The sequence below is a fragment of the Rhipicephalus sanguineus genome, chromosome 11, assembly GCF_013339695.2.
Source record: "Rhipicephalus sanguineus isolate Rsan-2018 chromosome 11, BIME_Rsan_1.4, whole genome shotgun sequence".
NCBI classification, from domain to species: domain Eukaryota; kingdom Metazoa; phylum Arthropoda; class Arachnida; order Ixodida; family Ixodidae; genus Rhipicephalus; species Rhipicephalus sanguineus.
The window spans coordinates 32,926,502-32,942,669 of NC_051186.1; the positions used below are offsets into that span (position 1 = coordinate 32,926,502).

The following is a 16,168-nucleotide window of genomic DNA, read 5'->3' on the forward strand; positions in this document are numbered from 1 at the left end:
CTTAGCGGTCAGCTATCAAAACATATGAGCTCAGGCGCCTGAGAACATGGTTAGGAAACGTTTCAGCATAGTGCACGTTCTGACAACCACGATGGTTATCGTTGCAGTTGTGCTTGACCGCGCAAGTTCCGGCGAGAGGAAGCAAACAAGTTGAGTTGATCTCCTATTGATGTAATGGCGTTAAGTATAATAACAAACAGACAGCATTTGTCTCGCGTTCAGCGTCCTGTCAAACGCGCCCCATAACCGTAGTCCGTTATTGATTTTACTGTTTTATTTCGGAAGATATTTTGTTCGGTCACTTTGCTGTTCATATAAAAGCTTGCTAGTGTCTTTCCGGTGAAAAATATTTAATGTAGTAGTTTGACTGCTTTCCGGTAATGTCTGTATAGAAGGGTGTCAGTGAGCTGGCCGTATTGTATACCCGTCATCGTTGTGTCTACATTCGCAAACAGCACACTGAAAGTGACTCTGCACTCTTTCTGCGCGTATTGGTAGGCAATCTCGGTAATCGCACTGCCTCATTCAAATACCATCGGTGCGAAATGTGGACTCTCTTCGGATGCAGCTATAACCCGTTGGTTCGTGGTCAAAAATGAGTGTTCTTCAGGACTGGCCAATAAACGAGATTGATTGTTGGATATTTCCTTCATGACATGCAATTTATACCGTCTTACGCATACAGTGAAAGAGACGGGCGAAATGTCAGAGCTTATAATTACTCGATATTTTTACTGCCTTCATTCTTGAGTCATCAATGATCGAGGTTGCAGCAACTTAACATATAAGTGAGCTCATAAAGCTATCACCGGACACAACGTGCAATTTGCTGAATGTCGTTTACAAACAGTATTGTTACGTTTTTTTTTTTTTTTTTTTTTTGTGACGGCTACAATGTAGCCGGCACTGCCACATATGGCTACCCTCACTGGCAGCAAGGGATCGCCGGCGAGTGGTGGCGACCTTGGCCGATTCCGGATGCGATGCGCGTGATGCTCGCCTGTTCGGGCATCGAATTCGTGCCTCGCCAAGCTTGGGGCGCCCGGCCGCCCAAGGCTTGGGAGAGACTCAAGGTGCAACCGGTGCCACGGTTCTTCGTGCACCACACGACGGAAACGGAGTGCTTCGACTTCTGGAGCTGTTCGCAGAGAATGCGCTACTGGCAGAACTTTCACATGGACACTAGAGGTATATATACCACGGCGGGTATATATACACCATAGATGATGACTTACTTTACTGAGATGGTGACTATCACCAGTGCCGAAGCCAGGATGTTATTTCTAGGGGGGGGGGGTGGTTTGACTCCTATATGTGCATACTTACGTAAGTGTGAATTTTAAGGGCTCGTCTTCTTTGTTATACACAATATTAATGAGCACTAACAGACAATAATGTCAAGGATAGTAGAGAGGATGTTTTTAGTAGTAAATGTAAGGTAAATGTTAAGAAAGAAAAGTGGACGAAAAGATAGCTTGCCGCGGGCAGAGACCGAACCTGCGACCTCATTAGTGCTCATTAATACCTACGTAAGTGTGTTTCTATGTGTGCATGAACAAAGTGACAAATTTTGCGCTGGGTACATGGTTTGAACGACGGTTATATAAGCGTCGAGATTAGGCAATATAAGAAGCTCGCTCGCTCGCTCACTCACTCACTCACTCACTCACTCACTCACTCACTCACTCACTCACTCACTCACTCACTCACTCACTCACTCACTCACTCACTCACTCACTCACTCACTCACTCACTCACTCACTCACTCACTCACTCACTCACTCACTCACTCACTCACTCACTCACTCACTCACTCACTCACTCACTCACTCACTCACTCACTCACTCACAGCGTTGCCCACCATCAGGGAGCAATAGTTGGTTCATGTTGACTTTAATTATCATTTCAGCAGCAGCATAGGGTACGACCACCGCCGTAGCTCAGATTGATAAAGCATCTGGCTGTGCAATCCGAAGGCTGCAGGTTCAGTACCTGCCGGCACCAAGTTGCCTTTTCGTCCGCATTCCTTTCTTCACATCTATATCATAATTACTGCAATACACTTAAAACAGCACAATTAACTTCCCCAATTAACTTCATTGGCTTCATTATCTGTTGGTTTTCATTAAGATGACCTAAAACCAGTGACACAAACGTGAGTCTGTATGGGAAAGTCAACTATCAGAAGAACTCGATAAGTGCTTCACGTCACGAAACTGAGTCACACAAATGACACCACGCAAAGGAACATCGTGGACGGAGCCGACGTTTCTCTAAGGATGTAACCGAGAATAGCGGTGCTTACATTGCATCTCCACAGAAAGGGCACAAACACTGCACAATGCTAATCATAAGCTTTGCGTGACTGCGTTGCTTGCGCAGGCTAGATTAACCGGTGCAAATGATGTCGTGTATTTGCAGACTGGTACGACCTCGGCTACAGCTTCCTCATCGGTGGAGACGGAAGGGTGTACGTGGCACGAGGCTGGGACGCTACTGGCGCTCACACGAAGGGACACAACGAAGACGCGCTTTCCGCGTCCTTCATCGGCGACTTCTCGCGACACCTGCCCACACCGAGGGCCATATGGGCGCTGCACAGGCTGCTGCAATGCGGCGTTGCCCTGGTGACACTACCGTTGAGTTTCATAATAATACACTAGAGGAAATCTGGCGCTAGTGTCTATGGTAGCGGTAACGCATGACACTTCAGCCAGCATGGGAATGACAGGTAGTACATGGATTTGCGTAAGCTTCGTCCTTTCGGCTCCGTGTGGTTTCGTGTGGCCTGCAGCCGATTTGTCGCAAGACAAAGTTCAGCAAAAGTTTAGCAGTCCTACTTCCCTTCCTTCACCCTTTTAGGCTCACCAACTAAAATAAGCTCACGAGGTTCACAACGAGCCATTCTTTTATCCGAAACAGAGGCCAGAACACAGCAATAAACCAAGTTGCAAGTGCGTTCGAAGAGGCAAGCACGAAGAATAGGCAAATCCTCGTACTACCCATCATTCCCATGGTGGTTGAACGATCGCTGTGCCATACTTCCCTTTTGTAAATATTGTAGTAAATATCGAACATTGTAGAAAATATTGTAGCATTTCGTAGCGCCCTATCGGCGCTACGAAATGCAGCTATATGTGCTAGCTGATCACCATGCCTATAGATACCGTTTTAATGCACACAAATAATAACTGGTACGGTTGAGACATAAGTGTATCATGACAATTGTGATATAGACGCGAAGAAAGTAAAGTGGACGAAAAGACAACTTGTCGCCGGCAGGGACCGAACCTGCGACCTTCGGATTACGCGCCCGATGCGCGTAATCGGGCGCGTAATCCGAAGGTCGCAGGTTCGGTCCCTGCCGGCGACAAGTTGTCTTTTCGTCCACTTTACTTTCTTCGCGTCTATATCACAATTGTTATGATACACTTGAAACGTCCCCTGTCCCTTCCCTGGCTTCAGGATCTGGTGGTTTTCATTATACTACACATGTACGCATATAAACACACGCACGAACATACATAAAGAACAGTGACCCCGCCCCCCTGGAAAAAAAAATCTCTTACTGCGCACCTGATCGAAACGTTGGCTTAAATGACGTCCCTTGCTTTACCGCTAGCACCTTACGGAGACAGTAAAGAAGCAAACACAGAAAAAAGTGGGAACTTTTTTCTGAGTGAGCCCCACAACATAAACACTTTAAAATATTTCAATGCTTTCCTTCCCCGAGTCAGTGATATGGTTGTATTTTTTTTCTTTACCTCGATGGTTGTGTAACTAAATCAAAGATTCCACATTTCGCATCATTCTTCTCGGTACAAGGCCATTCATGCAATCACGTAGCTATAATCAGCAGTCCCGACACTTCTTTGCAGGGAAAGATCCGTCCTGATTACACCCTTCACGGGCACCGAGACGCCGGCTGCACAAGTTGCCCCGGTGACGCCCTGTACGCGTACATCAGTCGGTGGAGTCACTTTGGCGGGAAACTCCAAAAGTACATCTGCAACACAGCGGGGAGCAGCGTGCCACATTAAAAGAACTCTAAAAAAGCTCACAGGGTCCCTTATGCGTTCACCTAAGACGACTGGAAGGCGAAAGCCACCTTCTTCTTCTCTTAGTCGATGTATTCATCTTGCCCCGCCGCCCTCCTAAAGCTCTCTGCACCTAACGTGTTTTTCCACTGCCTCCAGGATCGTGGGCACCTCACCTGGTTTTGCACTGCCTCCGTGATCGGCCCATGCACCCTTAACAAAGCTGCAATGACATGTGATGGCGTCATCATGTGACGTTACGTCACGTGACGTCACACATCTTGGCTATCTGTGTCGTCATAATGACATCATATGGTGACGTCATCACGTGATGTTTTTTTTTTTTTCATCACTCGCGTTGACGCCGCCTATGTGGGACGCCGGTCAATTTTCGCGTTTGGTGAGACGTCTAAGCTCATTGAAGCCATAGCGCTGATAAGACAGGGACCACAGAAAGAGGACGGGACGTGCGCTGTGGTCTCTTTCTGTGGTCCCTGTCTTATCAGCGCTATGCAGGGGCGTAGACAAGGGGGGCGGGGGGCTGGGGGGGTTCAACACCCTCCCCCCCCCCCCCAAATTTTTCAGTTTTGCTTGCGTATATACAGGGTGTCCCAGCTATCACGCAGCACGATTTAAAAAAAGAGCAACGGCGTTACGCGAAGCAAACGTAATGCATATTGTTCCTAGTACACTGCAGTAGCCACTGCTATTTTTTCGTTAATGAGGTTTGATTAATTAGTCATACTTATATTTTTAACTCGACAAGCACTCACCTAATTGTCAAAATGTCAATGAGGCGTATGTAAGCATGTTCAAAGGACATCTAACTGCGCAATTTTTAACAACGTAGTAATTACGTCATCATTTTTTCCGGCTGATAAAGAAAGCCCGTGAAATATGAAAAATAACATGTGACTACGCTCCCACCCGCAATAAAGTCCCTTGATATATAGAAAGTAGCGACACTCTCCTCCATATCCTCTCTCAAGTGTCCAACCCTCCTCTCCCAAGTGTCCAAACCGTATCCATCTCCTCTCCCAAACGACCACCGTGCGGTCGCCGGCCCTATAACCCGGCTCGCGCCACTTTCCTATCAAGAATGCTATGTCACGCAGATAACGCGCGCGTTTCCCAGGCGACGGCCCGTGAAGTGGGGAGGTGGAAGGCGGGAGAGGAGGGTGCTCGGCGTGGCGGCTCGGTTAAAAGAAGGACGGTACTTTCCCAAGAATATCCAGGGACTTTAACCCGCAATGGAAACCAGCGCCCTCAAATAAGCTTACTGCAAACAACCGCTTTGCCTGTTATCCGTGGCCAGAGACAGCGTTCCGCATTTTGGCAAGGGTACAGGTCGGGCGCCAACGATAGGCGTGCAATTGCGCTGGGATTCATTCCGTTCGATAGTACGCCACAATCATCATCCATATCTCACGGCCGACTGTTCTTACTGATAACGCGGCAGGTATCCTGATGACTCTGTAAAACCAAGCGGTGCGTTTCTTAGGCCGGAGAGTGGCATATATGGCGATGCGTTTTTTATTCTTTCTGCATTTTTTCATTGATAATGTCTACCTCATAGGGAGCCTGTTTGAGGGCGCTAGTTCCCAACGCGCGCTACAGTCTAATCACGTGTCACTTTTCATATTTCGCGGGCTTTCTTGATCAAGCGGAAAAAATGAGCGCGCAATTAGCACGTTGTTGAAAGTAGCGCAGTTAGATGCCATTTGAACATGCCTACATACGCCTCATTGACATTTTGACAATTAGGTGAATACTTGTCGAGTTACAAATGTAATTATGACTAATTACTTAAACCTCAATAATGAAAAAAGTTGCAGTGGCTACTGCAGTGTGCTAGGAACAATATGCAGTAGGTTTGCTTCGCGTAACGCCGTTCCTTTTTTTTTTTTTGAATCGTGCTCTGCGTGATAGCTGAGACACCCTGTATACACGCACACATACAAACAGACGCACGAACATACATAAAGTATGTTTGAACCCTCCCCCCCCCCCCCGAAAAAAATTTCTGGCTACGCCCCTGGCGCTATGGCTTCAATGAACGTAACAAACCAACTAGCCCAAAAGTCTGTCCTCTTAGAGACGTCTAAGGCCTTCGCCTTCGTAAACTCTCTGTGCTGAAAAAGGACTGTGGCATTGCAGTAATAATATTCAAGCATTCATTTCAACCAGGCGTCCACTTCTACGAATTCCATGTCATATCGTCGTAAAGCTTCTGCTGAGCCTTGAAGGCCTGTCGTCGAGAGATAGACACATATACGTGCGTGCCGTGCATCTCTGTTATGTAATCGTCTTAACGCGCTTTTTTAACCTCGGAACATCCTCTATTAGGTGAAGAAGTTTGGAATAGGAGAATTTCTCCTCCAAGCGTTGCTTCAGGGTAGCCTGGAAGAAGGCTTGTCGAAACGTCGGCCCCAGCGACATCCCGTGTTCACGAATCTTTTCTCTCTTAAGAGCAGCATGTTTCACTCTGCCGTGAAGCCACACCTCAAAGAGATACTTGCGAATTATTTAAGCCCTGTCATCACGTGTTAAAAAAAATCGGTTCGGGCTGTAAGCATATAACACCTTCGTGGTGTGCCGATCGCGCTATCGCGTTCGAGTCTTGCAGGCGAAGCTCAAGTGTCCTCCAAGTTTTTCAATTGTTATGTATGCCGCCATGTGTGGAAGAACACGCCAACCACGGTGCATAAATATATGCATGCATGCATCTAAAAAGATCAATAAAAAAAGCAACAGCGCATGAATGCGAACAAAATGTTGCGGTGAAAAACGCAATTGTTGAAGCTGTTATAGGAAAAGAGCGTTATTTTTGTGGAAACATAGTACACTGTTCTGAAATAGCAAAGGGCATTCAGAACGAAAGCACAAGCTGCACATTTCCGCCGTTTCGTCCACAATGTCGGTAATGCGGAACGGCATGTGTGCCACTACGATGCTGCACACCGACGTGCAATGCATCACTGTCTGAACAATGTTGACGGTGTTTGCACTGTTTATGAATATATAAAGGACGGATCGAAGAATGATGTAGCGCTTCCGTCATAAATCCCGAAATTGGGTTTGCGGCTGGTGAAACAGTTTAAAGATGACTCGCGCACAGGTCGCCATGATAGTCCTGTTCGCATCCCTCCTTGGATATGCTACCACAGACACAATGAATCAAACAAGCTGAGTTTTTTTATATATTTATTTTTGAGATGTTGATTGAGACACTTCATTCTTATGTGGACATCTTTTTGTTATCAGCTCTTTTGTTTCTGACTTTATTTCTGATTTGAATACTTATTTTGTCGATGAAAATTTACGTACATGTATGGTCGTTATAATCTTCATTTTTTCGCAGTGCTGCTTACGAGCGCAGCATGGTATGTTTCTCGCGTGGGCACTGGGAAGCAATATGCGGATATTTAGAGCCTCATATTACAACAATGGCACTACACTTGGCGTCAAAGCGTGTGAATAATAATAATTGTTGGGGTTTTACGCCAAAAGCCACGATACGATTATGATTGACAATTTAGTGGAGGACTCTGGAAATTTCGACCATCTGGTGTTCTTTAACGTGCACCTAAATCTAAGTACACGGGCCTCTAGCATTCCGCCTCCATCGAAATGTGGCCGCCGCGGCCGGGGTTCGATCCCGCTACCTTCGGGTCAGCAGTCGTGCACCATAACCACTAGAACACCGTGGCGGGTGATGCCAAACATAAGGGAATACCAAACTCGGAAGCAGAATCACGACGGGCGCGATGACCGGAAGACGTAAATACCTGCACAACACCAAAAGGGGCTCGCATAAGGCGTTCAAAGGGTCCACTTTAAAGGGGCCCTGCAACACCTTTCTTAGTTATATTGGAATAGTCTCATTATTGACGTATGACTCTTCACGAGTCATATGCCGCAAAAATTTTTCGAATCCGTCAAGTCTAAGTGGTGTTACCAAATTATAGAGATCACGTTCCGCAGCTTTCTCCCTCAACTCAACTCTGCGAGCGCGCGGAGAGCTAGGCAGCGAGTCGAGGAAGGGAGCGCAGACGAGCGAGGCTCCGCCCAAGAGCGCCGGCGGAAATTTTTTCTTCATTTTTTTCTCTCTGACGTCTGGGCGCAACCACGTGGTCTCTCTGACGTCTGGCGCAACCACGGCGCAACCACGCCGCCACTTCCGGTCGGCTTGCGTCGTTCTCGTCGAGCGGAGTCGATCGCACTGTGTATCGCGCGTGCTTGAAAACTGCGCGTCGGTTTGGTAATGTTGGATGTGCACCTCGAACGCCGTAGTGTTTTCATCGCTTTGCCAACCATGGAAGCAAACCTGCGCGCTCGTTTGGAACGAATGACAGCTGAGATCGGTTTCGGCCCATACTCCGATACACCGCCTCGTAAGACGGCACTGGCAGACGACCCCGAAGCGCCGCCATTACCGGACGCCAGCATTGTTATCGGAGACATGCTGCACGGCTGCCTCAGTCGGTCGTGAGAACGTGCCGACGATGCAGTTCCCAGCTGACGAGGCAACACTCGAACGGCTGCCACTCTCAACGGCAACCGGCGATGGTCAAAAGCACAGAAATATTCACGTTTTCTGCACTGCGCATGGCGAAGAAAACGGAACCACGCAACTACGAGCAGACGAGCTGTCGGTGAGACCGGAAGTGCTAATATTAATGTTTGTTCGGTGTTTTTAACGCGATAACAGAATATAAACATACATATTATCTACTTATTGAACTCAAAATTAACAACGAAAGTAATAATGAGGGTGTTATCGTGATTATAACATCAGCCAATGGTGGAACTGCCGGCAATCGCGTCATATTTTGCGGACTAATACATCATTTGTCGAGAGAAGAGGGAGCGATTTTCAGCTGACTTTGAGAATTTATTGTAAATTCCAGGCCGTGCGCATCGCTATAATATTTGGCTCGCGTGTTCTCGGGAGCCTCGACTACCGATCGGCAGCGCTTTTTGAGCATGCTCGAAAAGTGTTGCAGGGCCCCTTTAAATGGACACCAAAGAGAAAACCAATTACTCTTGTATTAGTAAACAATACTCCTTCGTAATGCAAAAACCGGCACGCTTGCCATGAGGAGACGCTTGGTAAGCGAGAAAACGCCCAAAAAGAAGATCCGGGTTGCGAGGCCACCTTGAAATTCCCGCACCATTCGCCATGACGTCATAGGTTTTGACTGCGTTTGCTAGGACCCTAATCGGTGAAAATGAAGTACATTGTCCTCTGAGGCGGACAGAGACTTTACGTACCAGGTTTAAGGAAATTTCGTCGAGTCATTGTCGCCAAAATACGAAACATTCACATTGAAATCCGTGACGTCACGCGCGGAGATTACGGCGGGGAACTTGAAAGTGAAACTTTGACCTTGATTTTCTCAATTTTTAAAGCCACGATCGTGAAGTAACCGACATTAAAGTTTTCAGAGTAAAATTTATCGATCTAAACCGATTCATTATTTCGCTTTAGTGCCCCTTTAATACCAAACATACGTAGCGCTCATAGCAGCACATCTCGCCTAGCACGAGTGCAGCAACGCTTTCGCCTTCTTGTGCTGCAGAGGAGTATAATACGTGTCGAACATTTTGGACTACACAATGGACACATCTGTTAGTCAGTGCAAGTGTCGTGTGTCTACGTCATTGGGCTGTTTCCCCACGCCGGCTTTCTATTTCCGATACGCGCCAACAAGCCCGAGCGTCGCGTCCTTTTGCGAACATCCGAGTCTGGACTTGGATGCTTTGGCAATCTGAGACAATGGGCATTGAAGCGACCGAGCCATGGTGGCGAGTGCAACACTGTTCGTTACAAAGGAACTGCCGCACTGTACACGCGTTGAATACGCTACAGTGCATCCTGTTATTGTATGCACATGTTGGGGACTGAGCAGGACATCTCACAGTATCGAGCGGAAGCAATGAGCTGTCGATTTAGCTGAGCTGGTAGGAGAAAAAGATAAAACGAACATGCGCGTTTTTGAGGAATAAACTCGGTATAGATATGACGCGGCAAAGATGAAGTATACGACCATAATGCCGCACGTTTTTCTCGGAGACCGGCAAAAAACTGCGGTCGCGCAGCGCAAGCGGCGTCCTTATGTACAGAAACCTTCTAGAATGTTATCGCCGAATTTTATCGCTGAATGTTTCGAGAAACATATCGTTGCTGACCTCCAGAATGGCTGAAATCTCTACGCCGATTCTAAAATGCAGGATTTTTGTTGCACGATTGTGTTTTAATACATGGTGACCGCGTGGGATGCCTTACGAAAAAAAAAAAAAAAATCTCGAGACCAGTCACGCCTGTGTAGCTCATGAACATAAGTATTAAGAAAATAAAAGCAAATATGATAGGATGACTGGGCGGGCCGTTAGCGAGAGGTCCGCGTGTTTGAGGCTCCTGGATTATATGAACGATCTGAGTAGCCCGTTAATGAGAACCAGCAGATACTGGAGCCAAGGTTAATTGTGCTGATTTATGTGTATTGTATAGTAATAGTGAGACAGATGTAAAGGAAGTGAAGTGGACGAAAAGACAACTTGCCGCCGGCGGGGACCGAACCTGCAACCTTCGCATAACGCGCCCGATGCTCATTCAGCTACGGCGACGGTCGTCCTCTCGTCCACACTATCGGGTATTTATGCGCATGCAAACCTGGGAGTGTTAGTCAGCGCCGCTCGTAGCCATGACGGCAAGCGTGCAACACACTTTCTTTGCCAGCTGGCGTCACGAAGCCAGTGATCCTTTAACTAACGCACAACTGGCCAATAAGCCCTCGCATACTATACCTGAAGGCATCAAGTCTGTCGGAACGAGACCCTCGCTACGAATCAGTTTTCTCCCCTGTTTAACCATGAAACAACTAGCCCAAGCCTCGACCGTAGTACGCTATGAATGAATGAAAGAAGGAAATTTTCGAGGGCTCGTTTCTCACCAATGCACATGAAAGTTATCTCTGTCATGCAAATGAACGAAAAGGTGCCGACAACTTTTCTTTCGGGCTCTTCTTTTGTGAAAGGCTATCGACTCCCTGGACCGGCTTTGTACGGCGACCCTAGCTGGCCCCGAGCACCAGGTGACGAGATCCGGGTGACACTGGCCTGCTCGGGTATCGGGTTCGTGCCTCGCCACTCGTGGGGTGCCCGGCCTCCCAAGTTGAGGGAGAGGCTCAAGGTGCAACCCGTGCCTCGCGTGTTCGTGCACCACACAGCCGGTGGGGAGTGCTTCGACCCGTGGTCCTGCTCCGAGTGGATGCGCTACATTCAACACTTCCACATGGACGTCAGAGGTATAATATGGAGGCAGGCGCAGAACTTTTATGTATTTTTTAAATGGCGCAATCAGATCAGGACAGAAGCGTGAAATTGGACTAAACTGCACAGGAACTCAAGTAGAAAACGCGGAATTGGAGATCGCCTAGCTGTCTTCCAGAGAGGTTGTGATGCAGGTGCCCCTGTTTTCAATTAACGACAAACGGCAGCAAATGCACTGAAGGTCACGTAAGGGCAGATAATTTTCTTTTGCAGCAATACTTCTTTGCAGACAAGTCGGTTCATACTGAAATCTAGACTTGCTGCGCAAGAAGGAAGAGAGGAGACAGGATAGAGCGCAGGCAGCCAACTGTTTATCTTGCGTTCGAGTAGCCAAAATATAGGCTTGCATATCACTGCGCCATCGCAATGCACACAAACACACACAAAAAACCAACAGTATTTTAACATTGGTATCGCAGATGTCATCCACCATGGAGCCGTGCACCACGTACACGTCTGCGCTATATAATGTCTCCCTTCTTCCTTCTTTCTGCTTGCGCAGCAAATCTAGGTTTCATTTTCTTTTAGTCGATGTCGCCAGAATGGCTGTTTGCGCGCGTCAGTAATGAGCGCCAACTCGAAACTATCGAAATGGCCCAAAACACGCACACTTCTCGCCTGTGTCCGCCTCCCAGCTCTTTAAACGTGCTTTTAGCTAACACATAGTTAACATTAAAAAAAAAAACGTAAATAGGCAGGTTATGCATAGGTCGATTGATTGAAAGTCTAAATGGGCAAGCAATTCGTAGGTTGATCGATTCATTCATTCATGTGGCATAACGCCCTGTGGTGACACAACACTAGCACTCGTATTCGAACACATGACCTCGTTCTCAACAGAAGAACGCCGTAGCCGCTTCGCCACAGCGGAGGGTGCAATGCGCGCAGAACAGGGTGTAATCCGTGTAGCCGAGCTACATCACGTGTTTAGGCTATAACTCAGTCCAGGGTAATGATGAGACTACGGAAATTTGCAGGTATGCGGATTGAGTCATTTGACGCAGGTGAGACATTTTGATGATTGCCGCGAATTCAAGTGCTTTTAAAAGGACAGATAGAGCGAATTTATTAGAAGGCAGAGAGGTCGGCCTGAGCTTGAGCGCTCTAGCCTGCTACTCGAGCGCTTCGTAAGTAATACACGGTGTGCTATTCCAGACGCTGCGACATCCTGCAGTGCTGTCGGAATTCAGTGACACGGCATGATCTGTTGTGTAACATGCATAGACGTAACATGCACAGAGGGGCGTCAAACTTGCCGCTTCCCTCGCCCCCAATGGAGAACCATACGCACGTCTATACGGTAGCATGGTCTGTTGCATTTATAATGAACGTCTTGCAGGCTGGAATGACATTGGCTACAGCTTCCTCATCGGTGGCGACGGGCGTGCCTATGTGGCACGGGACTGGGACGCCGTCGGCGCCCACACGAAGGGGCACAACGAAGACGCATTGGCAGTGGCCTTCTTCGGCGACTTCTCGCGCCACCTGCCGACACCATGGGCGATTAAAACGCTCGACAGGCTTCTGCAGTGCGGCGTCGGCTTGATAACGTATACGCGCAATAGCACGCGGTGTTCTAGGGGTTGACACAATAAGGCCTTTAAAGGAGTCATGAACTACCTCTCGGTCTTGGTGAGAAAACACATCCTGCGGATAACAGGCACTTCTATGAACAGCTCAGTGAAATCTTGCAGCCGTGCGCAGCAAAGAGAGCTTAGAAGCGGAGTGCGAAGTTGCCATTTTCTTAGGTACCCTCTTTTCATACAGATGCCTGTGCTCACTCTCTTCGGAGCTGCCGGCGCCTGCTGTTTGACGTCGAACAGCAGATGACATTTTATTGGCCAATAGCCGACATAAATCAAGAGCGGCGTTTTGATCAGATGCGCTTCTTGCCACGGGGTGTCACCAAGCGCCGACGCAGTGCTCCATTGTCTACTAACACAGTGAGCCACACTCGTGCACAGGAATCACAACGAGAGAGAGAGAGAGACAGAGAGAGAGAGAGAGAGAGAGAGAGAGAGATCGCGTTTAATCACGCGCGCTCAAAGTCATGACGCGCGCTGACAAAACTTCTTTTCCCCGGCCGTGCCATGCCTTCCAGCGCGCTCATCGGCACAAGAGTTAAAGCGCGCGACGAAACCCCGTCTCTCCGCTCGTTATTAAAGGATTCGAGAAATTTTTGCGGCAAAGATTCGCGAGGCAATAAACTCCGATACTGAGTTGATTCGGTGATTACTGCGAAAAGTGGTTCAGGACCCCTTTAACTCGTCGAAATTAGAGGGCACGAAAGTTCAGCCCGACGGGAACCTTCAAGTCGAAATTGCGGCATTACTGCAATACCAACAAGTAGTGCAAGGTGGTTCACTGCGAGAAGGAACACGAACGCGTGATACAGGAGTGATTGACGACGGATGTATATAACTCGATGCATTTTGCAGGTTGGCATATTGAGAAACGGGTACATATAATGATTCTCAACCCTCCATGGAGACTTGGATCTAAACTTCTAGACTAGTGTGCTTCTAGACCATCCACAAGAGGAAACTCGTTGGTCAAAAGAGCGACTCAAACAGCGCTCGCGCCAGGGGAGATGCCAGAAATTATTTTCAGGGGGGTTCAAGGGTTCAACCACCTTTTATGTATGCTCGTGCGTGCGTTTTTATGTGCGCGTGTATATATAAACATGCAAAAGTTAAAAATTTCGAAAGGTCTGACCCCCTCCGCTCCTCCTGGCTACGCGCTGCTACCTTGTGAGGTTGTCTCGATACATAAGGCAGAACCACACCTTATTGCGTTCCGCATATTTTATTGTGAAGAATACTGCAACAATTGAAGTTGACTGGTATACTGCCGTCTTACTGAGAACTGCACCACAATGAACACAATGCTCATCGCAGGGAAAGATCCGTGCCGACTACACGTTGCACGGTCACAGAGACGCCGCCTGCCGGGTCAGTCCAGGGGACGCCCTGTACGCTCTCCTCCGCCATTGGAAACACTACGGCGGGAGACTGCAGAAGTACGTTTGCGAGATGAAGCACAAGGCTTACGAGAAAGATGTACCGACCCGTTAAAATCATCATGCGGTTTGACGTTTATAAAGTTTCACTTTGCAGTCCTTTGGAGTAACCAACAAACTGAGAACGAAAAAAAGGTGACGGAAGGTAAAAATGTCAAGTACTCCGAAGCGCTGTAGTCTTCGTCGATTATTTTTTTTTGTCTTTTGTTGGTTTGCTACGCTGTTCCCATTGTAACAGATTACGAGCTAACCCGATCTCACACATTGTTTAAAATAACGATACAAAAAGTTTTCAAGAGGAGACCGGGGAATCGCATTAAAATTTCCTTCAATAAATGTTGCACTCGGTCGTACTCCTGAATGCAGAAACACGTTGGCAAATGCTGCTTCTTCTAATGTAACGAGTGAAAAGCCAAAATCCTCTCACTTAGCCACTCGTTGAACGTACTTAAATGAAGAAAATTTCAACAGCGCGGGAATAAACACGAATGCACGAAAAGGGAGCTGACACGGACAAGCGCTTGTCGTGTCAGCTTCATTTTCGTGTGTTCGTGTTTATTCCCGTGCTGTTGAAATTTTCTTCACGATGAACTACCAACTCGCCCAAACACTGACGTTAATAGGTTATACCTAAATGAAAACTGTTACACTTAGAAGAAATGTGGCTGAGGTTTAAATTCTGTAAGCCTAGTTATCACGAGCGAAAGACATGTTCGGCTTGGTTTCGAAAGCACAGCATATGCACACAGTGTTTCATTAAAGCTTCGCCTGGTCACACGGTACCGCAGCGGCACCGAGCGAGCGCAGCTGCTACTCCTCTTCCCCAGCGGATCACGTGTCGTGACGTCACGCCTGCCACACTTGCGCTCCGGTGGCTCAAGGTCATTGCGACGCCATGAATGACCTTGCGAGACATGGAGTAGTAGAGCTTTCACTCTAAAATTTAAGTAATGCCGACCGTCGAAACATCGTTGCTGGATTTAGGCCTTCATTTAATGTTTACGTAAATTCCGCGCAAAAGCTTAGTCGCAAAATCTTATAGGGTACCTTATGCGTTCGCCTAAAACAACTCGAATGCGAAAGCTATCTCCTTTTTCATTTTCTTCTCAGTTGATGTGTTGATCCTCTCGCGCCCCTCTCCGAAAGCTGTCTGCACTTAAGATCTGTGGAGTAAATCCAGAAAAATCACAAGGAGGGACACACATCAGACCATGGCGGCCATTTTGTTTTGATACATAAGGGTTGTATTTTTATTTACATAAAAATTAAACCGTCCTTTAAAATCAAATAAAAAAAAAACAAGCGTATATGTGGTCCCAGCTCGAGCAGTTGCATTGTTCTATTCAGTCTTCTTTGAACCGGTCGAGCGGCTTTTGCGATTTTTACAGTCTGACACAGCTGAGGGGTATCGAACACAGGTACACCCTGATAAAATAATCAGCCCTTAAAAAAGGTTGAATGCACTATACCTAACTGTCAAGTAATTCGAATATATGATGTTCTAAAGCTAAATCTCAAGGGGGGTCATTTGCAAGGGCTGTCCCCCCAGCCTGAACACAAGGGGGGGGGGGGTCAGGACCCCCTGCCCCCCCATGATTTACGCCAATGCTTAAGATGATTTCGCACTTCCTCCCGCACCGGAGGCATTGTAAGCTTTCTGGACATCACCTGGTTTTGCATTGCCTCCGTGATCGGCGCACCTTTGACCAAGCAACGGTGTAATGTGATGGCTTTACCACGTGACGTCGTTATGTGACGTCACAGGGGCGTCACGAT

At 47.6% G+C, this 16,168-nt stretch overlaps 1 protein-coding gene across 1 annotated transcript; it reads left to right on the forward strand.

The window, feature by feature from the left end:
• On the forward strand, window positions 1–14,447 carry LOC119375476 (peptidoglycan recognition protein 1). Its single transcript, XM_049411090.1, has 4 exons — window positions 1–149; window positions 901–1,188; window positions 2,423–2,628; window positions 14,271–14,447. Exons 1-4 carry the CDS (start codon window positions 47–49, stop codon window positions 14,445–14,447), a joined length of 774 nt encoding a protein of 257 aa, XP_049267047.1. The 5' UTR covers window positions 1–46.
• Window positions 14,448–16,168: the final 1,721 nt, after the last annotated feature.

Coding starts and splice junctions, on each gene's coding strand:
- LOC119375476 (XM_049411090.1), top strand. CDS start 47: ATGGTTAGGAAACGTTTCAGCATAGTGCACGTTCTGACAACCACGATG. Junction 1,189..2,422: donor CTTTCACATGGACACTAGAG/GTATATATACCA, acceptor GTGTATTTGCAG/ACTGGTACGACCTCGGCTAC. Junction 2,629..14,270: donor TGCAATGCGGCGTTGCCCTG/GTGACACTACCG, acceptor TGCTCATCGCAG/GGAAAGATCCGTGCCGACTA.